Source organism: Hylobates moloch, unplaced genomic scaffold, assembly GCF_009828535.3.
Source record: "Hylobates moloch isolate HMO894 unplaced genomic scaffold, HMol_V3 SCAFFOLD_8, whole genome shotgun sequence".
Classification (NCBI taxonomy): domain Eukaryota; kingdom Metazoa; phylum Chordata; class Mammalia; order Primates; family Hylobatidae; genus Hylobates; species Hylobates moloch.
The window spans coordinates 92,044,543-92,070,191 of NW_026652283.1; the positions used below are offsets into that span (position 1 = coordinate 92,044,543).

Sequence of the window (25,649 nt, forward strand, 5' to 3'; positions counted from 1 at the left end):
TTCAGTAATTTACTCTCTGATTTTTTTAGAGCAGGGTTAGCAACAGGACACTGAAGATACTTTGAGAGATGGTAAGTGGCAAGTAACATGAGATTTGCTTCTACAACTGCCAAATTACTTTGCTTCCCCACAAAGGGAATGCAGAAAGCGGTGGAAGGACTCACCACACTGTCACTCTGTGTTTTAGGATGTTTGGAGGAATCCAAAGCAAAGATAGTATACTCAGAGAGAAAAGCAGGCTCTGCTATCATCCCGGCTAGTAGCTGTCTCATTCAGTGTAATAAGCAAAAGTATAAAAATAAAACAAATGATGAAAAACAAATCATAATGGCATGTTGCAAAGTGTTCTCACCACGCAGCATGCATAACATTATAATGGTCATCAGTACCACCATCACCACCACCACCACCACCATCACCACCATCTCACCCACAGAAATAATAAGCTGCTGGAAAAGATCGGGAATGGAGATGCGTGATCAGTTTAGGATCTCAAAATTCAATCTATGAACAACTTGCTTATTGGCATACAAATGATATAGGCAACAGGAACCACCGCACACACAGTGCCTGGCACTCTGTTATAAAAATCAATACCAAATACATAGGCCGGGCGCAGTGGCTCAGGCCTGTAATCCCAGCACTTTGGGAGGCTGAGGTGGGCAGATCACGAGGTCAGGAATTCAAGATCAGCCTGACCAATATGGTGAAACCCCGTATCTACTAAAAATACAAAAATTAGCCAGGCATAGTGGTGCGCACCTGTAGTCCCAGCCACTCAGGAGGCTGAGGCAGGAGAATCGCTTGAACCCGGGAGGCGGAGGTTGCAGTGAGCCGAGATCGTGCCATTGCACTCCAGCCCGGGTGACAGAGTGAGACTCTATCTCAAAAAAACAAAACAAAACAAACAACAAAAAAATACATGACGGGACATAGTTTCAGACATGCGAGCTAAGTAAGTTATCGAGATCTTCTCTATAGCATAGTGCCTACAGTTAACAATACCGTATTATAATGTTAAAAAAAAATTTTTTTTTTTTTGAGACAAGGTCTAGCTCCATTACCCAGGCTGGAGCACAGTAATGCAATCTCGGCTCACTGTTCCCTCCACCTCCTGGGTTCGAGCCATCCTCCACCTCGGCCTCCTGAGTAGCTGGGACTACAGGTGCACATTACTATGCCTGCCAATTTTTGTATTTTTTGTAGAGACGGGGTTTCACCACATTGCTCAGGCTGGTCTCGAACTCCTGAGCTCAAGCGATCCACCTGCCTCAGCCTCCCAAGTGCTGGGATTACAGGCATAAGCCAGCACACCCGGCCTAAAATTTTCTAGAAAAGTAGATCTTATGTTACTTCTTACCACAAATAATAACAGTGGGGGTAGGAGGAAACTTTGGGAGGTAATAGCTATGTCTATGGCCTTGATGGTGGTGATGGTTTCACAGGTGTATACTTATCACCAAATTCGTCAAACTGTATACACTAAGTATGTACAGCTTTTTACATGTCAATCGTACCTCAGTAAAGGGGGCTTAAAAATGCATAGTAAAGAACACAAAGTCTTAGAATAACATTTATAAATACTGACCCATTTTTACATATTTAAAAAATGGCATGAAAACACATGGAGAAAATAAAACATAAAAAACTTTAATCATTTATTTGTACTTACATATATTATTTTTCTCTGAAATATGTACAGAAGAAACATTTGAAACTATAATAAGTTCAAAGACATTTTCTGTTACACTAGTGCTTCTGGTATATATTATCTTCTGTGCTTTAGTTTTCTTTCAGAAACTGTATACTACACACCAAAATACTGACAAGCATGAATTGGATGTATAATAAATTATAATCAGAATGAATTTTTTGATGAGGGAGGTTACACAAATCTACACATAATAAAATTGTTTAGAATTATACACACACACACACACACACACACACACACACACAAAGATGTGAGCATGTAAAACTGGTAAAATCTGAATAAGTTGTGTGGATGTCACAGTTTACCAATGTCAGTTTCCTTGTTTGGACAGTGTACTATGGTTATATAAGGTGTTACTACTGGGGAGAAATGGGTGATGGGTATATAGGGCCTCCCCCACAAAAGATGTTAGAACCTCCTATGAATCTATAATTATTTCCAAATAAAAACTAAAACCAGCCTGGACAACATAACAAAACCCATCTCTACAAAAAATACAAAAAATTTGCCAGGCATGGTGGCACACACCTGTAGTCCCAGCTACCTGGGAGGCTGAGGTAGGAGGCTCGCCTAAGCCCGGCAGTGAGCTGTGATCACACCGCAGCACTCCAGCCTGAGCAAAAGAGTGAGACCCTGCCTCCAAAAAAAATTTTTGAAACATGAATTTAGCAGTTAATATATTATATAACATGATAAATTACATATATCATATATAATAACATATCTGAAAAAAGTCTGCAAAAGCTTAAGAATATAAACTTTTCATCTCAGTACTGTAGAGTTATGAATACTAACTAGAGCCTTAACTAACTGTTGATTTGGTCCTACGTTAGAGACTATCATAATTATAAATGGGAAAAACATTTCAAAGTCTTTTATATTATGTAATAACTAGTACTTCTTAGACAGGATTCAGCAATTAACTTTACACTAAATTCTCAATTTTAGTATTAGTAGTATACTAAAATATGCTAAATGCCTCTTTGGCTCTAGAGTATCATCATATCCAAGTTTCTACTCCTGCTGAAAATCTTACTCTCCCAGGAACTCAGATCATCCTTTGAATGGATGTTAAATTTAAGTTAAAGGCTATAAAAAATTCACTCTTCTTAGACTTCCAAAGTTAATTTTTGTGATGAAGTCGCTCTTGCCCACATTAGAAAATAATTCAAAACTTCAGAGGAGTATATTTGAAATTTTAAGAGAAAAACACAAAAGCTAATGCCCAGCACAGAAAAGTGTCCACCACTTCAAAAGGAGCTGCCAAACAAAAATGTACACTATGACCTCTAACCCTAGCAAAAGCAAAGTATATCAAAATTAGTGTCCACTGACAGTCACCTCAAAGCCTAAGAAATCTTTGTTGACCTTGTTATTTCCTTCTTATGCCTAAGAAAGTCTCGCAAGCAACAGTTCTCTAATATTCTCACTAAGATTCTGTCTCAACTCCATAGCTCAAACTCTGTTCAAATTGAAAACCAATTCTGCTGCAATTCTGCTAAGGATTTAATTCACCTCTTCTGTGTGGTTCCCCACTGAAGCCATCAGTTGAACCAACACTGAAGTTATATGTGTCTGAACATTCATGAAGACTATCTGAAACTCTCAGAAGATATGCGTCGAAGGCTTTCAATCTATCCTCTATGTCTCATACTCACATATATATGTGTGTGTGTATCAAAGTATATCAAAATTAGTGTCCATTGACAGCCACCTTAAAGCCTAAGGAGTCTTTGTTGACCTTGTTATTTCCTTCCTAAATAAACACACATACATATATGAGAGTGTGAGATGTGGAGGATATACAGTCATGCATTGCTTAACAATAGGGAGGGGATACATCCTGAGAAATGTGTTGTTAGGCCATTTTGTCATGTGAACATCATGGAGGGGCGTCCAAGGGAGAGAATACAGTCATCGGTTCTTAGTTTCTGTTTCTGGTTGGATCAGTAAGGACCCTTCCTCATCTCTCTCTTCCACTTATCACTAGAGACAGAAACTAAAAACCATGCCTTTAGGCTGCTAAAAGACTAAAACAAAACACAGAACAAGAACAACAGCAAAATAAGCTGGATTGGACAAGCATACTTACACAAACCTAGATGGCATAGCATACTACGTAACTGGGATACATGGTAGAGCCTATTGCTCCGCTACAAACTAGTCCGTCATGTTACTGTACTGAACATCGTAGGTGGCTGTAATACAATGGTATTTATCTATGTAAACATAGAAAAAGTATAGTAAAACTACAGAATAAAAGAAAAAATGACACAACTCTATAGGGCACTCACTTATCATGAATGAAGACTGCAGGACTAGAAATTGCTCTGGGCGAGTCAGTGAGTGAGTAGTGAGTGAAGGTGAAGTCCTAGGACATTACTGTGAGGTTTTATACCACTGGCATCACCACAAACACATTACAACAACTACATGTCACCAGGCGACAGGATTTTTTCAGCTCCATTATAATCTTATGGGACTATTGTCATATATGCAGTCCATCACTGAACAAAACATCATTATGAGGCACATCATATATTTTTCCTTAATCTCAGTGGTTTTGGTAGGATTACTCAATATTGTTTGTTTGTTTTTGTTTTATAAATAAAAATAAATAGGGACAGGGTTTTGCCATGTTGCCCAGGCTAATCTTGAACTCCTGGGCTCTAGCAATCCACCTGCCTTGGCCTCGCAAACTGCTGGGATTACAGGCATGAGCCATCACGCCTAGCCACAGTGTTCTTTCTGAATTCTATAATTTTCTCTTTAACTGGCATCAGTCTGAGTTTTATTGTGATTTACATATTTACATCAATTTTTTTTTTCATTTCCAGGATTTCTTTTTGTTTTTGAGATGGGAGTCTCACTCTGTCACCCAGGAAGTGGTACCATCTCAGCTCACTGCAACCTCCACCTCCCATATTCAACCAATTCTCCTGCCTCACTCAGCCTCCTGAGTAGCTGGGATAACAGGTATGTGCCACCACGCCCAGCTAATTTTTGTATTATTAGTAGAGATGGGGTTTTGCCATGTTGGCCAGGCTGGTCTCAAACTCCTGGCCTCAAGTGGTCTGCCCGCCTTGGCCTCCCAAAGTGCTGAGATTACAAGCGTGAGCCACCACGCCCGGCCAATTTCCAGGATTTCTAATTAGTTCTTTTTCGTATCCATCTAGTCTAGTTTTGTTTTGGCCTGTTTTTCTTCTACAATTTTCTGTTCTTTTTAAGAAAATTATTACTTCTTCTTACGGAAGAAAGTTGTTTTAAAGTAATTTCCAGACTGTTGTATTAATTTCATCTGGAGTAAATATGTCTTAATCTCTGTTTTTACTGGTGGCCTTCTTAGCATTTATTTTAGAATTTTCATTTACAGGCTCATCTTGAAAAAGGTATTATCTTTGTCCTTCCTTCTGTGCTCATCCCTCCTTATCCAGCCAATCTGATACCCAAGGCCTTGGTTCAGGTTTCTTACCTTATGGCAATATAGGGGTTATCACAAACTCAGTCACTAAGATAATGTGAGGCTGGATTCGATTCTTGGTCATGAGGCCTCCCTAAGGACAGCAGTTTCCCATAATGGACCACTGAGAGCTCTAGGCAGCAGTTAGTGACAGCTTTTTTCAACTTCCTTTCACCAGTGGTAGGAGCCCCACATTAGCTCTCAGCTTGTTAACACAAAATCTCCGCTGTATAGAACATTTCCAGTCCTTCTCAACCAGAGTTCAAAGAGAAAATTAAATCCAAATGCCTGTATACGACGAATTGATGTATCTACTGTACATATATAGCATGGTACTAGTTTCATACCATACTTGGAAGAATAAAAAATGCAGTTACTCAAATCATTTTCCATAGGGCTTAATTCTCTCACAAAACCCTAGTTGAAAATGGCTGCCTTTGTCCCAACCCCAAACCCTCTAGGACCAAGGATTCACTCCCTCTCAGCCCAAGGAGATGTTTACCTTGTTTGTGAACTCAGATACATGTCTCAATGTTTTTTAAGTTTCATCTACTACTTCCGTGACTGAAACAGCAAGGGTGCCTCAAGGGTCAAATCACAGCATGATTTGACCGAAAGTCCTGAAGTCTTCCAGGGGAGGATTTAGCATGTTAGGCAGCATGCCATCGTGACTGATTATTTCCAACAACAACCAGCAGCCTTTTTTTTTTTTTTTTTTTTTTTTGGTGGAGACAGGGTCTCACTATGTTGCCCACACTGGTCTCCAACTCCTGGGTTCAAGCATTCCTCCCGCTGCAGCCTCCCAAATTGCCGGGATTACAGGTGTGAGCCACCACATCCCGCCTAGCAGTCCTTTCCCATGTGAAAAAAACTTCTTTGAAATTCCTTGAAAAACTATTATTATTTATTTCAGTGATTCTTAGATTCCTTTCCACTCATAGGCAACAAAGGCTTGATTATCATCTCTCATGTATAATACTGGGGGAAGGGCCTAAAAAGTTTAGTGCCTCAGCAAAAAAGTTTAGTGTCTTAGCAAGGGTGTAAATCCCTCTGCCTCAAAGACAGATGGCCCTGTTTCTTTTTTTTTTTTTTTTGAGATGGAGTTTCACTCTTGTTGCCCAGGCTGGAGTGCAGTGGCATGATCTTGGCTCACTGGAACCTCTCTACCTCCCGGGTTCAAGCGATTCTCCCGCCTCAGCCTCCTGAGTAGCTGGGATTACAGGCGCCCGCCAACACGCCCAGCTAAGTTTTTGTACTTTTAGTAGAGATGGGGGGGGTTTCGCCATGTTGGCCAGGCTGGTCTCGAACTCCTGACCTCAAGTAATCCACCCTCCTCGGCCTTCCTAGGTGCTGGGATTACAGGCATGAGCCACCACACCTGGCAGATGGTCCTGTTTCTATCTTCCCAGATACTGTTAAGTACAACTGTTAGTAGAACCCTTATGATTTTGGGTCAATTAAATTCATCCAACCTGTGGCCCAGGACGGCTTCAAATGAGGCCCAACACAAGTTCATAAACTTTCTGAAAACATTGAGACTTTTTTGCTTTTTCTTTTTTTTTTTTAGCTCATCAACTATTATTAGTGTTAGTGTATTTGATGTGTGGCCCAAGACAATTCTTCTTCTTTCAATGTGGCCCAGGGAAGCCAAAAGATTGGATGCCCCTGTAAAAAGTACCTATGATAATATACTCTACAGAAGATCCAAGAATAAAATGGTTTACAGAAGCAGCAGGTGAAGAAATATCCAGTACATAATGTGGGTAAATCATGTTGATCAAATTTAAGACCACAACTCAAGGCTCTATTTTGTCTGTATGGATAGTTTTACTACATAGAAAGCCTTTAAACAAAATGACAGCATAAAAGGACAAGGTATCTAACTTTCTCTAGTCTTAATCGCCAATGAAAAGACCAAGGGTATATAAGATGGGAAAAAACATGTATCAGCCCAGAAACCAAGAAAGAAGATGCAATTTAGATTCAAGGAAGTTTTGCTAAGTCCATGACTCCTCAGGCCTAAGTAAAATAAGTCATCAAAGATCAGCTTTCCACTCCAATTATGAGAATACTCAGCATATGCAACAAGAAAGTGGAACCAATGGTTTGTTCTTCAAAAGATCAACAAAATTGACAAACCATTAGCTAGACTGACAGAGGGGAAAAAAGAAGACTCATATCATGAAAACCAGGAATGAAAAAGAAGAAATTACCACTGAATGTGCAGAAAAGAATTACAAAGCTAAAAGGTTTTTGCCTCATTTGAGCATGGGCTGCTTAGTTAGCAGCCTGCAAATGACAGACTTGACTGCTGTGACTGCCTGAGACTCAGAAGCTGTTACAAAAACTACCTAATTTAGGATTTCAGTTTGTTTATGTACAAGTTAGGCTACAGTTCCTTACATAGGGACTCAAGATATATAGGTAGCCTCAGGCCAAATTTAGTTTAATTTATGCCAACAAATGAGATAAATGAAATGGACAAATTCCTAGAGATACACAAATTACCAAAACTAACTCAGGAAGAAGCAAAATCTGAACAGAGCTATAAAAAGTAGATACTGAATTAGTTATCAGAACACTTCTCTCAAAAAAAAGCCCAGGACACATGATTTCAATGGTAGATTCTACCAAACATTTAAAGAAGAATTAATAGCAATTCTTCACAAACTCTTGAAAAAATACAAGAGAAGTGAACACTTCCCAACTCATTTCATGGGGCCTGTATTACTGATACAAAAACCAGGTTATCACAAAAAAAGAAAACTGCAGACCAGCATCTCTTATGAATATAGACACAAAAATCCTCAACAAAATACTAATGAATCAATCCAGTAATATATAAAAAAGATTATATACCAGAAACAAGTGACATTTATTGTAGGAATACACGGTTAATTTACCCTCTGAAAACCAATTAATACGATATTCAATATAATAAAGGATTTAGGAAGGAATGTTTCTCATGTATTACTTTGAAGATACTTCCCAGTAATCCCTAAAACGATGCCTTTAAGCCATATAAGCCTTGAAACATAAAATAAATCTCTAAAGTGTGCTTAAGAATTCTCAAAAACTGGGGCCAGGTGTGGTGGTTCATGCCTGTAGTCCCAGCACTTTAGGAGTCCAAGGTGGGCAGATCACTTGAGGCCAGGTGTTCGAGGCCAGCCTGGCCAACATGGTGAAACCTCATCTCTACTAAAAACGCAAGTGTTAGCTGGGTGTGGTGGCACATGCCTGTAATCCCAGCTATGCAAGAGGCTGAGGCAGGAGAATCACTTGAACCTGGGAGGCAGAGGTTGTAGTGAGCCGAGATCATGCCACTGCACTCCAGCCTGAGCAACAGAGCATATACATATAGCATATATATTTTTTTCATATATATATATATACATATATATATATATGAAAACACACCTAATTCTGGAATTTAATTTAAATATTGTTTTAATTTAAAAACGATATGAAAGTTGTTCGTGGATGAGTCCCCAGGATAACAATGGACATGTTTACTATGGCCCCTAATAAATGAGGAAGTGTCTCAGGAAGACAGCAAACCAGAGACAGCAGGATAGGAGGCAAAGTGAAGCTATCAATCCTTCCTTCATAAATTCAATAGGCAAAGCGACACAGAGATAACATCCCTAGGACCCTAACCCACATAATAGTCCATCTGTTCCCCTCCCCTCACACAAGGACCTAAAAAGAGGAAGTGGAGCAGCCCCTCCCCTCTTCCAAGGCTGTCCCTAATAACTTAGTTAGCACCTAGTATGTGCAAGGTACCACGCTAGAGATGTACATGCCTTCTTACTGGTAATCCCCAAAACTTCAAAAATTTCTCATTTTACAAATGAGAAAACCTGAGACTGAAAAGTTAACTTTAATAGATCTTTCAGTCAGCAAATGGCAAAGCCAGGATGTAAACTTGGGCTGATTCAGGTAACACCAAAAAACCATCCTTTCCTCATCAGTCTATTCCAGGTCTTATTCCAGGTACTAATACAGTACATAGATTTTTACTCCCTTAAAAAAAATCATTAGACTCAGTTATAAAAAGAAAGTAGATACATGCTACAACACAAATGAATCTTGAAAACATTAAGCTAAGTAAAAGTGGTCAGACACAAAAGGTAACATATCGAATGATTCCATTTATATAAAATATCCAGAAAAGGTAAATCCATTAAGATAGAAAGCAAATTAATGGTTGCCAGGGGTTGGATGAAGGAGGAGTGGGAATGACCGCTTAAACAGCATGGGGTTTCATTTGGGGGTGATGGAAATGTTATGGAACTAGATAGATGTGATGAATGTACAACACTGGGGATGTACTAAATGCTACTTAATTGTTTGCTTTAAATGGTTAATTTATGTTATATGAATTTAAACTCAATTAAAAAAAAAAATCAGGGTCCCTTGAGCCCAAGAGTTGGAGGCCAGCCAGAGCAACATAGTGTGATACCCTACCTCTGAAAAAGTCCAGGTCCAATCTGGAGTGGGGCAGAGGATAGGAGGATGTTAGCTTCATTTGCTCTAGTTAATCCCTTACAGGATCCTACATTACATATTGCTCTAAAGCAATCCAGAACTAGGGAAGCAAAAAAGATTAACCTCAAGCAACAACAAGGACAGGAAGCCCTACTCTGAGGATAGTGGGGCTATGCCTAGGATCACCAGGAGAGAGCGCTATGATCAAATAGACAGATCTGCCATTTGCGCAGGATAGAAGAGTACCCAGAGTAGACTTATGTAGACTTCAGAGTCAATGCGAATTCAGTCTACTCTCCTCTGCCTTCGATGTTTATAATAATATAGATTTTTTTATGTCCCTTTTTCTTTTTTGAGATGGATTTTTGCTTTTATTGCCCAGGTTGGAGTGCAATGGCACGACCTCAGCTCACTGCAACCTCCGCCTCCTGGGTTCAAGCAATTCTCCTGCCTTAGCCTCTCGAATAGCTGGTATGGTACTGAATCAAAGACAAAGAGAACAGTGGAACAAAATATAGAAAGCTCAGAAACAAAGCCACTCAAATATGGACATGAATGTAAAACGATACTCATTAAGACAGTGTGGTATCAAAGACAAAGAGAACAATGGAACAGAATAGAGAACTCAGGAATAAATCCACTCAAATATGGACATATGGACACAATTAATGAAAAAATGTAGAACAGTAGAGCAGTGTGAAAAAGATGAGACAACTGGATATACATACTGGAGGGGATGAAACTTGATCCCTACTTCACACCATATTGAAAAACCATTTCCTGGGCTCAAGGGATCCTCCTGCCTCAGCCTCCTGAGTAGCTGGGACTACAGGTGCACACCACTGTGCCTGGCTTGGATTTATTTTAAGTGTTAAGTGTTTTTTTTTTTTTTTTTTGGCCCTGTGCGGTGACTCATGCCTGTAATCCCAGCACTTTACGAGGCCAAGGTGGATGGATCACTTGAGCTCAGGAGGTTGAAGCTGCAGAGTGCTGAGACTGTGCCACTATGCTTCAACCTGGGCAACAGAGTGAGACCCTGTCTCAAAAAACAAAAAAATGCTTTTTTTTTTTTTAAAGAAAATGTGGAAATTTAGCTCAAAACATAAATATTTGTCCACCGCAACAGTAGACACAGTAAAGTCTACATTATCTGGAATGCTTAGGTGGTAGAATGGTTTAAGTTAATTTCCTGGTCAATTAAAAAAAGGTTTTGCCTTTTTATCTATTGCTGAAAATACTAATATGTCTACTTTCCTGTGTTGGTAAATACTGTATATAAACCCAAATAAATCTGTCTTTGTTTGGAGTGCCTCAGGCTTCTTTATAAAAGGGACATAAAGGCCAGGCGCGGTGGCTCACGCCTGTAATCCCAGCACTTCGTGAGGCCGAGGCGGGTGGATCACCTGAGGTCAGGAGTGCAAGACCAGCCTGGCCAACATGGTGAAACTCTGTCTCTACTAAAAATACAAAAAGTTAGCCAGCATGGTGGTGGGTGCCTGTAATCCCAGTTACTCAGGAGGCTGAGGCAGGGAGAATTGCTTGAACCCGGGAGGCGGAGGTTGCAGTGAGCTGAGATCACACCACCGCACTCCAGCCTGGGTGACAGAGTGAGACTTTGTCTCAAAAAAAAATAATAATACTAATGATGACAACAAAACAAACCTATAAGGATTTTGGCTGGGATCGCACTGAGTCTAAAGATTAGTTTGGAGAAAGTCTTAATATTGCAAATCAAACTTTATCATCTTTTTAGTATTATAAATAGCTTTTACAGTAAGCCTTGTGGATATACATTTAAAATGCTATTGTTCTATAGGACAGATTTCTAGAAATGGGATTTCTAGATAATAGGGTATAAGTTAATTTAAAAAATATATAAGCTATATATAAAATACATAAGCTAATTTATATATTATATATAATAGCTAATAATAGTAATAATAATAATATAATAAGCTAATATATATAATATATAAGCTAATTTAAAAACTGTAAAAATACGGCCAGGCACAGTGGCTCACGCCCGTAATCCCAGCACTTTGGGAGGCCGAGGCGGGCAGATCATGAGGTCAAGAGATTGAGACCATTCTCAGCAACATGGTGAAACTCCATCTCAAGTAAAAATACAAAAAAATAGCTGGGCGTGGTGGCGAGTAGTCTCAGCTACTCAGGAGGCTAAGTCAGGAGAGCCACTTGAACCCGGGAGGCAGAGGTTGTAGTGAGCGAAGACTGCACCCCTGAACTCCAGCCTGGCGACTCCATTTCAAAAAAAAAAAAATTGTAAAAATACATACAAATTGTCCTGATGGGGATTACTTTAAAACAATTAAAAAAAAGAAAACCTTTATTTAGATGTTGAGAGCAAAATAAATAAAAGGTACATAGTACAGTTTTTGCACTCAAAGTTCATGTTATATACACTATAACCTTGGTGCATATACTGAAATGATCTGATAAAGTTGCATAAAAGTACAGAGTATATACAGTTTTCTGGGATCTTATTTTCTTAAGTATTATTTACATTATTGCATTTCTTTAACTTTACGATTTCAAATACAATATTGTTGAACTCAGTTTATACATATAACCAATTTGAATGAAAGCTGCAGTACTGAGTTGTAATGTTTTTGCAATCAGTATTAATGGCATCATTTCTATACTCAGTATATTGATTGACATTATAGTATATTAGTTTGCATACAATAAAGTGAAACACTGAAAATAGTGCAGAATTATGTTGATTGCTACCATTGTGTTTTTTTGTTGTTGTTGTTTTGTTTTTGTTTTTTTGAGACAGTGTCTCGCTCTGTCGCCCAGGCTAGAGTGCAGTGGCACGATCTCAGCTCACTGCAAACTCCACCTCCTGGGTTCAATCAATTCTTCTGCCTCAGCCACCCAAATAGCTGGGATTACAGGGACGTGTCACCACGTATGGCTAATTTTTGTATTTTTTTAGGGTTTCCCCGTATTGGCCAGGCTGGTCTCGAACTCCTGGCCTCAAGTGATCTGCCCACCTCGGCCTCCTAAAGTGCTGGGATTACAGGCGTGAGCCACCGTGCCTGGCTGACTGCTACCATTGCTTTTTAAAAACACTTTTTAAAAATCTAGGATGCTTTAAAACAATTTAATTGAATATACCTTTACAAAATAATTATTTCTGAAAGATTTTGTTTTAGCATTCTTTTACAATCGATCAAGTCAGCTAAAGGTTATTTATTTATTTCTAAATTTTAATATTAACAATCCTAGCTAAGAGATGGTTTCGGATAGAATGACAAAGCATTGTCATCACTTCATCTCCTTGCTTTTTAAGCTTTTCTGACAACTTTAACAGGTACTTTGACCACAGAGTGCAATCTAAACCTTACTTCAAGGCCGGGCGCGGTGGCTCACGCTTGTAATCCCAGCACTTTGGGAGGCCGAGGCGGGCGGATCACGAGGTCAGGAGATCGAGACCACGGTGAAACCCCGTCTCTACTAAAAATACAAAAAAATTAGCCGGGCGTGGTGGCGGGCGCCTGTAGTCCCAGCTACTCGGAGAGGCTGAGGCAGGAGAATGGCGTGAACCCAGGAGGCGGAGCTTGCAGTGAGCCGAGATTGCGCCACTGCCCTCCAGCCTGGGCGACAGAGCGAGACTCCGTCTCAAAAAATAAAAATAAAAAAAAAAAAATAAACCTTACTTCAACTTATTTTATAATAAATAAAGGATTTTTCAATTATATAATTAAGTTTTTTGTTAAAAGGACATTAAATTAATTTTTTCATCATCTCCCTATACCCTAGGGAAGTTTCTCATTTTGTTAAACTTCTAAGATAGAAGGTACTGTCAGGGATGGAAAATGGATGGGAATCAGGCTTTTTTTTTTTTTTGAGAGACAGGGTCTTACTGTGTCACCTAGGCTGGTGCAATTAGCTTCGACCTCCGAGGCTCAAGTAATCCTCCTGCCTTAGCCTCCTGAGTAGCTGGGACCACACAGGTGCATGCCACCATACCTGGCTAATTTTATTTTATTTTATTTTTGCAGAAACAGGGTCTCACTCTGTTGCCCAGGCTGGTCTCAAACTCCTGGACTCAAGCAATCCTCCTGCCTTGGCCTCCCAAAGTGCTGGGATTACAGGCATGAGCCACCATACTTGGCCTAAAACTAAGAACTTCTGTTCATCAAAGGACATCATTAAGAAAATGAATGGCAAGCCACTGAGTGGAAGATAGCTGCAAGATATATATTCAACAAAAAACTCCTATGTATTCTATATTTTTTAAAAAACTCCTACAAATCAATTTTTAAAAAAAAGATAATCCAATAGAAAAATGGGCAAGGGACTTAAGCACTCACAAAAGAAGGCATCAAATGGGCAATAAACAGATGAAAATGCTCAATCTCATTAGTTATCAGAGAATGCAAATTAAAACCAAAATGAAAGACCACCACCAGAACAGCTGAAATGAAAAAGACTGTTTTCCAGCATATTTACACAGAGTAGAAAAATAAAGATTCTTAAAAATATAGGGCAAAAGCAACTTTCATAAGCTCCTGGTGAGAATTTAAATGTCTACAACCACTCTGGAAAACCATTAGCATTATCTTCTTATGTGTTAAAATGGAGCAGTGATTCTACTCCAAAGTCCATACCAACAGAAATGCAGGTACATGTACACCAAAAGAAACGTACAATAATGTTGATGGCAACATAATTCATAGTAGCCAAAACCTGTAGACAACCCAAATGTTTAACTACAATGTTTACATTTAGAAAGCATATTTAAGAGGTAAAACTATTTAAAAAAAAAAAAAAAAAGGAAGCAAGCAAATACCAAAAATTCAGGATGGTGGTAATCCTTCAGGGGGAAAGGGAGCACGACAGTGCTGACAGTGTTCCTTTGCTTGACCTGGGAGGATTCACTTCATGATAATTTGCTGATCTGTGCATTTATGTTTTACCTTCTTTTTGTACATGTGTTACACTTCACAGAAAAGAAAAAAGTTGGAAATAATGAGTTTTAATGCCAGCTGCTGGTTACATGGAATAAGTTCAATAAGTTACTTCTCAGTTTCCACTCACCAGCCTAAAAAAATGATGCTATGTTGAACAAATTTATCAAATTATTCTGAAAACTTCAACTATTAAATCCGGAACGTATCATCTTCTCAAATTAAGGTTCTCAACAAACCATACTTTATAAAGCATAATTGGGAGAATTGCTTGAGCCCAGGAGTTCAAGACCAGCCTGAGCAACATAGTGGGATCCCATCTATGAAAAGTTTAAACGTTAGCCAGGCAGGTGGCGTGTGCCTACAGTCCCAGCTACTCAGGAGGCTGAAGTTAGAGGATCACTTGAACCCAGAAGGTCAAGGTTGCAATGAGTAGTGATCGTGCCACTGCACTCTAGCCTGGGTGACAGAACCAGACCCTGTCTCAAAAACATACATATATACATACATACATTACATTACATACATACATACATACATACATAAATCATAACTGCTATTTGTGGAAAAAAAAAAAGACTAATTGTGTTACTAATAAAAACTCTACCTAAGAATTAAATAGGTGACCTGTCAAAATAGTTCCCCATTTTGTTATCAATGGCATTACATTTTAGATTAATTAGTTTCTTGTGAGAGGTATACTAGAAAAGGAATTCCAAACTTACCTCTCTATTGGGTGTACCTTCATCAAGTTGCTCTGTAAATGAAGATGTCCTGCTCCTCATTCTTGTTGGTGTTGAAGAATTGGAGGAAGCCTAGATTTAAAAATTATTGCACAAATTAGCAAGACTATATTGACTAGTGAACTATGTACTAGGTGGTCCTTCTCTCAGTCCATGCCCAAAGAATTCAGTGAAAGAAAGGAAAAGAGCAAAAACATGAAAAGCAGAAAAGGATAACAAATACAATCAACTAGAAAACCCAGGCTACCTACCAGGTCCCTGGCCTAACTCTGCCACCAACTAGAACTATGATCTTAGCTACATGAACTTTTTGAGGACTATGTGTCTCCATACATAAAGTTGTGATACTAACGTAAGATGATAATATTAGAGAAAACTGAAGCCAGGTGAGGGGTATATAAAAACTCTCTGCACTATCTTTATAACTTTTCTATAAACCAAAATTATTCCAAAATTAGAAGTTCATTAAAAAAAAGGCTGTCAATTCAATCTTTAAGATCCCTTCTACCTTCTAGCTCTAACATTCAATAGTATGAAATGCACAGATAAACAGCACTTGCCCACCTAATTAACGGCCTTGCTTTGAGCTTACCTTGAATACCACTGCTAAATACTGAGATGCTATTCCATTTAGCTCTGTAATTGTCAGCCTGACTCCTATAATCCTCAATGCAAAAAAACTCAGGAGAAAGGGCTCAAAATTCAAACTAGAGGTCTGGGGTCTACGCTAAGGTGAGCTAAAAACAACCCTAAAAGTATAAAACCAAAACTTCGCGATCCCCCTACACCCACAGCAAAATAGATCTGAACTCAGATCTATTTTGAGAAATGAATGAGTCATGGTACCTGACCTCTTTTTATAGTCTGCACTTTACAAAAGGCAGTTAATAAATATTTGTCAAATAAATGACTGAATGAATAAACAAATGGAACTCTGGTCTGTGGTATCTGTGCACAAATTGCTGTGGTTAGGGTGGAACTGAGAGGTCATGAGGAATAGTATACAAACATACACATACTCTATATACACATATATACATCCACACAGACATATACATATTTAGCTTATGATAAAAGTAACATTTTGCATCAGGATAGACATTCAATAAATGTTGGGACAATTGGCCATCCATATGGGGCAAGACACACAAATCAGATCCTTACTTCATACTTAAGCTATATTAAAGATTTAATTTTTTTAATTGAAATACAAAAAATTCAAGAGTCTATTTCTACAATCTCTGAACGGGAAAGAGATTTTTACGTGAAAAACAAATCAAAGCAGCAGTTTAACTGGGAGGTGAGGAAAAGCATCTACAAATATGACGAAAGTTTAATAACCTTTTTTCTATCAACAGCTCTTGTAAGTCCATAAGTTAGAACTCAGAAAACTTACTAACCCAATCTTCTTTTTATCTGAGACGGGGTAACCTGAGCTCCATCAATGAAACACATGAGACTTCGAGTCATAAGTGAGTAATGTGAAAAAACAGACATACAAATAAAGTTCATCATCCGATGACAATGGAGACAGAACTTCATGCATCCACGCAGATATAAGCTGTGAGTGACAGATGCAATGCTGGTGCCAAGCTGAAGCAGCTGCAACACAGAGCAGTCTCCCCAGTGTAACTGGATGTAGCAATCAGCTCAGACTTTTGGGACCTCAAGGAAATTCTGTAGGCTAAAGACTCTTCAATAAATTCTTTTTCTGCTTACCTAGATTGACTAAGATTTTGTTGCTTACAACTAAGAACTCCAACACCTTCTAAAAGATGAACCAAAAAAATCAGTACAACAGATGAAATTAGCTATGTGCAGAAGTCACCTTAAGGGATGAGATATCCTCTCCCACCAAAGACAAAACAGGAAGAATAAGGACTTAAAAATATGAACAAGAGTAGTGGTGCGCGCCTGTAATCCCAGGTACTCAGGAGGCTGAGGCAGGAGAATTGCTTCAACTCGGGAGGCAGAGGTTGCAGTGAGCCAACATTGTGCCACTACACTCCAGCCTGGGTGACAGAGCAAGGCTCTGTCTCCAAAAAAAAAAAAATACATAAACAAGAAAATGAATTAATGTGAAATAAAGTTGAAGCCTTAGCAATGGTTTAAATGTCTAGAAATGACTAAAAGTCAACACTGCGGCCGGGCGCGGTGGCTCACGCTTGTAATCCCAGCACTTTGGGAGGCCGAGGCGGGCGGATCACGAGGTCAGGAGATCGAGACCGCGGTGAAACCTCGTCTCTACTAAAAATACAAAAAATTAGCCGGGCGTGGTGGCGGGCGCCTGTAGTCCCAGCTACTCGGAGAGGCTGAGGCAGGAGAATGGCGTGAACCCGGGAGGCGGAGCTTGCAGTGAGCCGAGATCGGGCCACTGCACTCCAGCCTGGGCGACAGAGCGAGACTCCGTCTCAAGAAAAAAAAAAAAAAGTCAACACTGCACTTAGAAAATGGCAAGGGAAAGCACAGTCACTGTGTAGTGTTAGTCTCAGTCTTGGAATAAGTTTGAGCCTACCTTGAACACCACATTCAAATTACAAATGTTCAAAGAACATCAGAAATAGCTTTCATTAAAGTTGAGATAAATTCCATAAACCCTTCCCACACCTAGAGCCATAATTTGCAAACCATGCCAGTGCCAGCTTCAAAGGCTGTAGGTGCCTCAAAGGCTGCCACTATGGGGGCAGCCTTTTGTATCTATGTATTTATAAATGATTATATGTAGGAACTCCTTTAATAAAACGGTCACTGGGTGGTAAAAAGTTAGAAAAGTACTACTAGACTACAGGAAATACCTCTTGACTAATCAACTCTCTCTGTTGTGATTCCATCATGTCTAAGAAATCTCTGGGTTATTAATTTAGCTTTCCAAATATCCAGATGCCAGGAAAGGGCTACCTTAGACAGTGACCTTCCAACTGCTTAAAAAGTATACCTCACTGCAAATCTTAAAAACTGGCATTATGTCTTACACCTTGGCCTCACATGGTCTAATCAGTAACTGAGAGCTTCATCAGCTCTGGAGAAACTGACAAAAAACCAAATAACGGGGTTTACAAAGTTTAACAGGTTCTAACATATTCTCCCCAGAAAAGTAGTACTATCCGGCAAAACATGGCCTGATGGCTTGTTGATCTTCCTCTGGATCTTCCCCTGGAGTTGTAAGAGTAAGGATTATACGAGAAAATGGACGTGAGTATAAAGTATAAAACAGTGCATACAGAACTAACTGTACTTCAGCATTTGTCCCAGGTGCCTGGTTCCTTAATGGGCTATCCTCACTTCAAGATATAAAGGGATTTAGGTTCCTTCAAACCAAACTTGAGCTGATTAATTGCAATAGCCATAAGACATCTGAGTCAGCTTTCTAAGCTGTTAACCAAAAAACCTGACAGCTACATCCAGACCTACAATTAATATTTTATTGCCCACTACCTAATTATTAACTGACCACAATTATACTCAATTTCAGTGTAAGAAAAACCATTTTGGCCGTGCACAGTGGCTCATGCCTGTAATCCCAACACTTTGAGAGGCCAAGGCAAGACGATCACTTGAGGCCAGGAGTTCAAGACTGCCTGAGTAACACAGTAAGACCCTGACTCTACAAAAACTTTAAAAAAAGAAAAACCATTTTAGTCATTGTGATGGGCAAAATTGTAAGATGACCCCTGCCCTGTGAACATGAGATATCACTCTCATAATTGTTATATTACAGGGCAAAGGGATTTTAAAGGCATATTTAAGGTTACTAGGTTACTAATCAGTTGACTATGAGTTCATCAAAAGATTACCTGGATGGGTCTAAACTAATTACATAAGCCCTTCAAATATGGGTCTAGAGGGCAGGGAGACGTACTTCTGCTGTCCTGAAAGAAAGCAAAATGCCTACAGGGGCACGTGGCAAGGAGCTGCTGGTAGCCTCTAAACCGAAAGTGGTCAGCAAGAAATGAAGGCCCCAGTCCTATAACCAGAAAGGACTGAATTCTACCACAACCACATGGGCATACAAAAGGATCCTGAGCTACAAATGAGAACGCAGCTTGAACAACATATTGATTTTAGCCTTGCAAGACCCTGAGCAGAGAATCCAGTCATGCCACGCCAGACTTCTGACCTACAGAACTATAAAATAATAACTGGGTTATTAGGCACTAAGGTTGTGGTAACTTGTTATGCAACATTAGAAAACTAATCCAGTCATCCTTAGGAATAAATCTTGAATCCCTTGTCCCTATACCATGACTTTTCATTATCCATCAAGGCTCTACTCAGATGTCACCCTGATCTTCTCCAGAAATACCTTATTTTGCACAACCACAACACCCTGTACATATCACCATTACACTGAAAGTACTTGTCTCTCAACTCCATTGTGTAGGGACTACATAGACCCTTCAAAGCAAATGCAACATCCAGCAGAGGACCTACGCATTCACTGTTCATAACTAACATCTGGTTCATCTCACTCTCCCTACACCACCTATGGATTAGTCACGGCAGAGACATAGCCATTGAATCCTCATCACAGCACTGTTGTAAGTCACTGCCAAATCAATTTGACATCCCAGTTCTAAAAGAGCAGTCAAAGTAACTTGGGGTTAATTCTTCAAATAAACCTTTATATTTTAGGTACCAAACTTATTAAAGCCTTTCATCATGTTCTTAATAAACTACCTTCTGATCTAAATGTTTTCTCTGGGACTCATGCTTTCTCTGGGACTCATGCTTTCCCCAATTTCAAGACTGAAACTATTTAGTATACTTGGATTCACAATAAGGCTATGTCCCTTCAGAAAGGACTCTTTTCCCTGTTACCTGTGGAACTGTTTGCTGGTTTTTTGTTTTTGTTTTTTAAATTTGTATCACATAAACTATTATTTTGGGGTCTCACTCTAAAAGAGTGAGGTCAGTTGCCATCTCTGAGCTGAGGGAAAAAAATAAGGGATGATTCTGCAGGCATAAGGAGGGGCCCATATGTTGATTTTGTAAAAATATACGTAACATAAAATTTACCATTTTAAACATTTGTAGGTGTACACTTCAGTGGCATGAACTACATTCACACTGTTGTGGAATCACCACCATCCATCTCCAGTACGTTTTCATCTTTCCAAACTAAAACTCTGTACCCACTAAACAGTAACTCCCCATTCTCTCCTCTCTCCAGCCTTTGGCAACAACCATTCTATTTTCTGTCTCTAAGAATCTGACTACTCTAGGTACCTCAATTAAGTGGAGTCATGTATTCGTCCTTTTGTATCTGTACTTCTATAATTTTTAAGTTTTAGAAGTACTTGAAAAGGCTAAAACTGTTTTAAAGTATTTGTATTCATGTACTACATATATCCCAAGAAATTACAATGTCCGTATTACTTCTTGATGTTTCTTTTATTGACTTAGTTCTTTCAGGAGTTTAAAAATCCAAAATAGGTATTTGTTGTTAAAACATAATTTTTTTTTTTTTTTTTTTGAGTCAGAGTCTCCCTCTGTCCTCCAGGCTGGAGTGCAGTGGCATGATCTCAGTTCATTGCAACCTCTGCCTCCCAGGTTCAAGCAATTCTCCTGCCTCAGCCTCCGGAGTAGCCAGGATTACAGGCGTGTGCCACCACGCCCCACTAATTTTTGTATTTTTAGTAGACCTCAGGTGATCCGCCCGCTTTGGCTTCCCAAAGTGCTGGTATTACAGCCATGAGCCATGGTGCCGGGCCAGAAATGGGATTTTGCCATCTTGGCCAGGCTGGTCTTGAACTACTGAGTTCAAGCGATTCGAGGTGCTGGGATTACAGGCGTAAGGCCACCATACCAGGACACATTTTTTGTTTCTAAGATCACAACAATTCACAAGCAGGGAGAAAAATATATGGCAGGCAGAAAGGAAGGTTACAAAATAATTATCAAAAGTAGAGCATGAATGGCCAGGCGCAGTGGCTCACACCTGTAATCCCAGCATTTTGACAGGCCAGGGCTGGCGGATCACCAGAGGTTAGGAGTTCGAGACCAGCCTGGCCAACATAGTGAATATACATACAATCCAAAAGGATTATTTTAAACCTTTTGTACACAAAGTGATTTTATTTGATCCAGATACCCTGTCTCACCAGAAGCATTAAGCTATAGAAACAGAGCTCTTATATCTTAGTTTGTGACTAGTTTATTATTACTAAAAACCTCTGTTAATGAACAAAAACAATTCATTTTCACGAAGAAAAGCTAAACGCTACAAATGAGAAAAAGCACACTCAGTAATTTACCAGCACCTTAAAGTATATTCTTCTTAAGCTAGTTTTACTATGTGTGTATATAAATACACTTACATACAGATTCTTTTTCCCAAAACTGGGATCACATTTTACCTGCTGCTTCTGTCTTTTAACACAAATATCTTTCTGTGTTAATACTTTTCTGAAGCCTCTAACACTAGCTGCATAACATTAGGCAAGTTACTTCACCTCTTTGAGCCTCACTCCTTCATCTATAAAAGAGGAATTATAGTATTATCTACCTCACAGGTTTATGTGAGATTAAATAAAATAATCTGTGTAAATACTAAGCAAAATGTCTGGCACATACTAAGGACACAGTAAATGTTGACTTTTTATGGCTGCATAATAACCTATCAAGCATAACTAACTGCCTGATAAAATTTAACCAATTCTCTATTGTCGGACATTTTTGGCTAGTTTTTAACCTATTAAAACAACATTGACATGAAAATCCATAGAGCTAAATCTTTAATACATCCTAAATTTTCTTAGAATAAATTTCTAGAAATGGAATCCTGGCTCAATTACATTTTATACATTCCCAAGTGGAACTGCCTTACATTCACTAACATGCCCATTTCCTCACATTCCTCATCTCTACCTCACTTTTAAAGTTTATCTTTGTTTCTTAATTAACAGTGTTTTGTAAAATTTTAAATGACTGCAATAGATGGTATGAAAAGGACATTCTTTACTACTTAAATTTTAATTACCATTTGCACTTAAGAAGCAACTCTTCAGTGTTGTGTTCTGATGTTTTTCTCAAGCACTGTTTTACTACACGAGCTTTAAATTTAAAAAAAAAAAACTTCAATTTATAGTTTCAGAATAAACCTAATGCAATCGTTGTATGTTAAGAATTTAGAAATGCCTCCAAGTTAGTCAAAACTCAGCTTTTCTTGAAACCGCAAAGACCAAAAACCCTAAAATTAAGGGACAGATCTGCTCAATCTGTTGAAATTCAAAAAGGCTGCGAAGAAATTAAGCAGAAACCGTCGTCTTCGCTGTTAAGACTCTGTCAGCATCGAAACATCTCCAGTGAACGCTTAGGAAACTGTTTCTTTAAATTAATACTACTAACACGCCTCCTTTTCCCTGGAAACGCATTTCCTAAAGCAACAGCATTCCTGAAAAACAAGCATAACCCTGCCCGCAGAGCAGCAGAGCAGCAAGACTTAAAAAGCAGAGCAGAGTTCCGGACAGGCAGAGTGTCTGCCCCTCCGCCCGCCAGTCCCGGATTAACCAAGTTATGCGAAGTGACTAACTCGTGACAGCCTCGGGCGCTGGACGCCGGCCACGCCGCCACCTCTTTCAGGTCCCACCGCTCCTACCAGCAGCCTGACCCAGGATAGCTCTACTCCCCAGCCTTCAATCCCTGGACCTGGGTTTGGAATTAGGAGACTTCCGTCAAGGGTCAGTTGTGCGGGATCCTGGCCATTCCACACAAAATCTCACGATGGGCAAGAGAGAGGGGGACACCTCGAGCAGAGGTCAGATATCACAAGGGACCCGGGTTTTCCCACCCCGCCCTCATTCCCAGCGTAGGGTCTCAGATGGGTGGGGGAACCTCAAATACAGATCAGAAATCATGCAAGTTCGGAGTCTGGCCTTAGGAGAAAACTCTTAACGGAGATGGGGTGTCACGAGGGATCCAGCCACCCCCATCCACTCATTACTGGATGAAGTTTTGCGATGGGAAAATCCAGGTCAGGAGTTACGGACGACCAGCACCGCCCGGAGCTCCTTCTGGGTCGGGAGCTTGGGAAGAGTCCGGGTTAGAGGTCAAAGGTCACGGAAGAACTCCCCAACTCCCCCCGCCTCTTTCGTCCGCGGGCCAGTTCAAGGGGTATTCGGAACTAGGGGAGGAGAGCGGCGGCCATCGTACCTGAGCAGGAGCCAGCGCCTGCTGGAACTGCTGCTGCTCCTCGCTGATCTTTTGCTTTAGTTTCTTGAACATGGCGCAGCGTACGTAGGGTCCTGAGTGTCAATGAGACCTGAGGGGCGAGAGCCCGGGGAGTCCCGGCCGCGGCGGCTACGGCGACTTCTCTACACCAGGGACAGCGGGGGCCAGGCCTCGCCGCCTCCTCCTTGAGCCTGTGGGCAAGTCCGGACACTCGTCCTGAGGGTGTCGGCGTCGCCGCCGCCGCGTCTCTTTCTTCCGGGTGCCACTGGCTGGCCTCGGCCCCCCATCCAGCCCCGGGAGCCGCGGCGGCGACGACAACGGCAGCAGGTGAACTGTGGGCCAAGGGCGCTTGCGCGGCCTACGTGGAGCTCACCGAGGCTAACTACGGAGCACCGGATGGGACAAGCACAATGTCGGGTCCCGCACATGCGCGCTCGGCCGGTCGCTCCCGAACTCGCTACACTGGAGGACAAAAGGTTCGGTCCTGCCTGATTTCGTTGCGTGCGGAAACCGCCCTCGCGGCTCAGAACCGGAGCGTGGGCTAGTCTGAATACTACACTGACTCTCACCTGGGCTTTGGCCCTGCGAAATCAGACGGGAAGAGTGCTGCTTCTATCGATGGCAGCAGGGCCGACGGGCCCACCGCAAAGAACACAGGGATGAGCGTCCAGGATGGGAGAAGGGGAGATCCAGAGAACCTGACGCAGGCCCTAATTAATAGTGTTCTTTTCTTTAGTAGCTGTAGCTAGGATTTTATGTCTTCGGTGCCAGAGGGGCCTGCTTCCCTTCCCTGAACTCTTCCAGCGTCGGGAAGTCCCTGATACCAGGCGCCAGGGGTCCAAATGTTTTGTGCCGATAGTGTAAAACCTCAAGTGTTTGGACACCTGCTTTATTCTTTTCTTCACCGAAATCGTATATTTCACGAATTCATTCAAAAACCTTTATCAGGCCTTGGAGATGTTAAAAGAATTTACAGCCTAGTGGAAGACACAGATTCCTAATGAGTCCAAATTTACTCCTAACACCTGCAATCATCCTACAAGATTTTAATGTTTATGTGCCTCATTTATCCAAAACCCTGAACTTTGGCTGCCTGTGAATCCTCAGGTCCATTTCAGCAACCCACTTTTGCATGCTGTACCTTTGGTATCATCTGAAACTGCTTACATTGTCTCCGGTATCAAAATCTAACAGTATATGCTGATCTCCACGTTTTAGCAAATTTTGTTTACCAGCAATAATAGGAGCAACCTGCTCTCGAGAGTCCATATTCTGATCCCTAAATGTATTAGAGCCACAGTGGGGCCTGGAACACTGCCTTAACACCTGGGCTAAGTCCTCTTATATCCCATAGTGAACACCTTATGTATGTAAGGGGTCCCCAGCCCCCGGGCCACAAACGGGTACCAGCCCATGGCCTGTTAGGAACCGGGCTACACAGCAAGAAGTGAATCTCTGGCAAGCCAGGGAAGCTTAATCTGTATTTACAGCTGCTCCCCATGGCTCACATTATCGTCTGAGCTCCACCTCCTGTCAGATCAGCTGTGGCACGAGATTCTCATAGGAGCTGGAACTACTGTGAACTAGGCATGAGAGGGATCTAGGTTATGCTCCTTATGAGAATCTAATGCCTGATGATCTGTCACTGTCTCCCATCACCCCCAGATGGGACCATCTAGTTGCAGGAAAATAAGCTCAGGGCTCCCACCGATTCTATATTATGGTGAGTTGTGTAATTATTTCATTATATATTACAATGCAATAATAATAGAAATAAAGTGCACAATAAATATAATGCACTTGGATCGTCCCAAACCATCCTTCCCCCATCCCCCTAGCCCCCACCCCCAGGAAAAAATTGTCTTCCGTGAAACAGGTCCCTGGCATCCAAAAGATTGGGGACCACTGCCTTATATAATTACCGAGAGTTTTTTCTGGGCTTTTTTGGGTTTCTTTTGTTTTGTTTTTCAAGAGTACTTAGCTCTCAGCCAGGCACAGTGGCTTATGTCTGTAATCCCAGCACTTTAGGAGGCCGAGGCAGACAGATCATTTGAGGTCAGGAGTTCCAGACCAGCCTGGCCATCATGGTGAAACCCGGTCTCCACTAAAAATACAAAAATTAGCCAGGTGTGGTGGTGCAT

General features: G+C 40.6%; 1 protein-coding gene across 6 annotated transcripts in view; it reads right to left on the reverse strand.

The window, feature by feature from the left end:
* GOLGA4 (golgin A4) overlaps positions 1-23,754 on the reverse strand; it is a 121,373-nt gene extending 97,619 nt beyond the window's left edge. Inside the window, exons 1-3 of one of the 6 annotated variants that reach the window (XM_032162087.2) lie at positions 23,491-23,754; positions 15,322-15,411; positions 165-263 (exon numbers count right to left, since the gene is read on the reverse strand). In XM_032162087.2, coding sequence (XP_032017978.1) covers positions 165-263; positions 15,322-15,411; positions 23,491-23,562 — 261 coding nt within the window. In that variant the 5' untranslated portion in view covers positions 23,563-23,754. Of the gene's footprint in view, positions 1-164; positions 264-15,321; positions 15,412-23,281; positions 23,300-23,490 lie in introns of those variants that run through there. The other 5 variants (XM_032162086.2, XM_058441991.1, XM_058441992.1 and 2 more) reach the window with 5 other exon arrangements.
* Between the last annotated feature and the right edge of the window lie 1,895 nt (positions 23,755-25,649).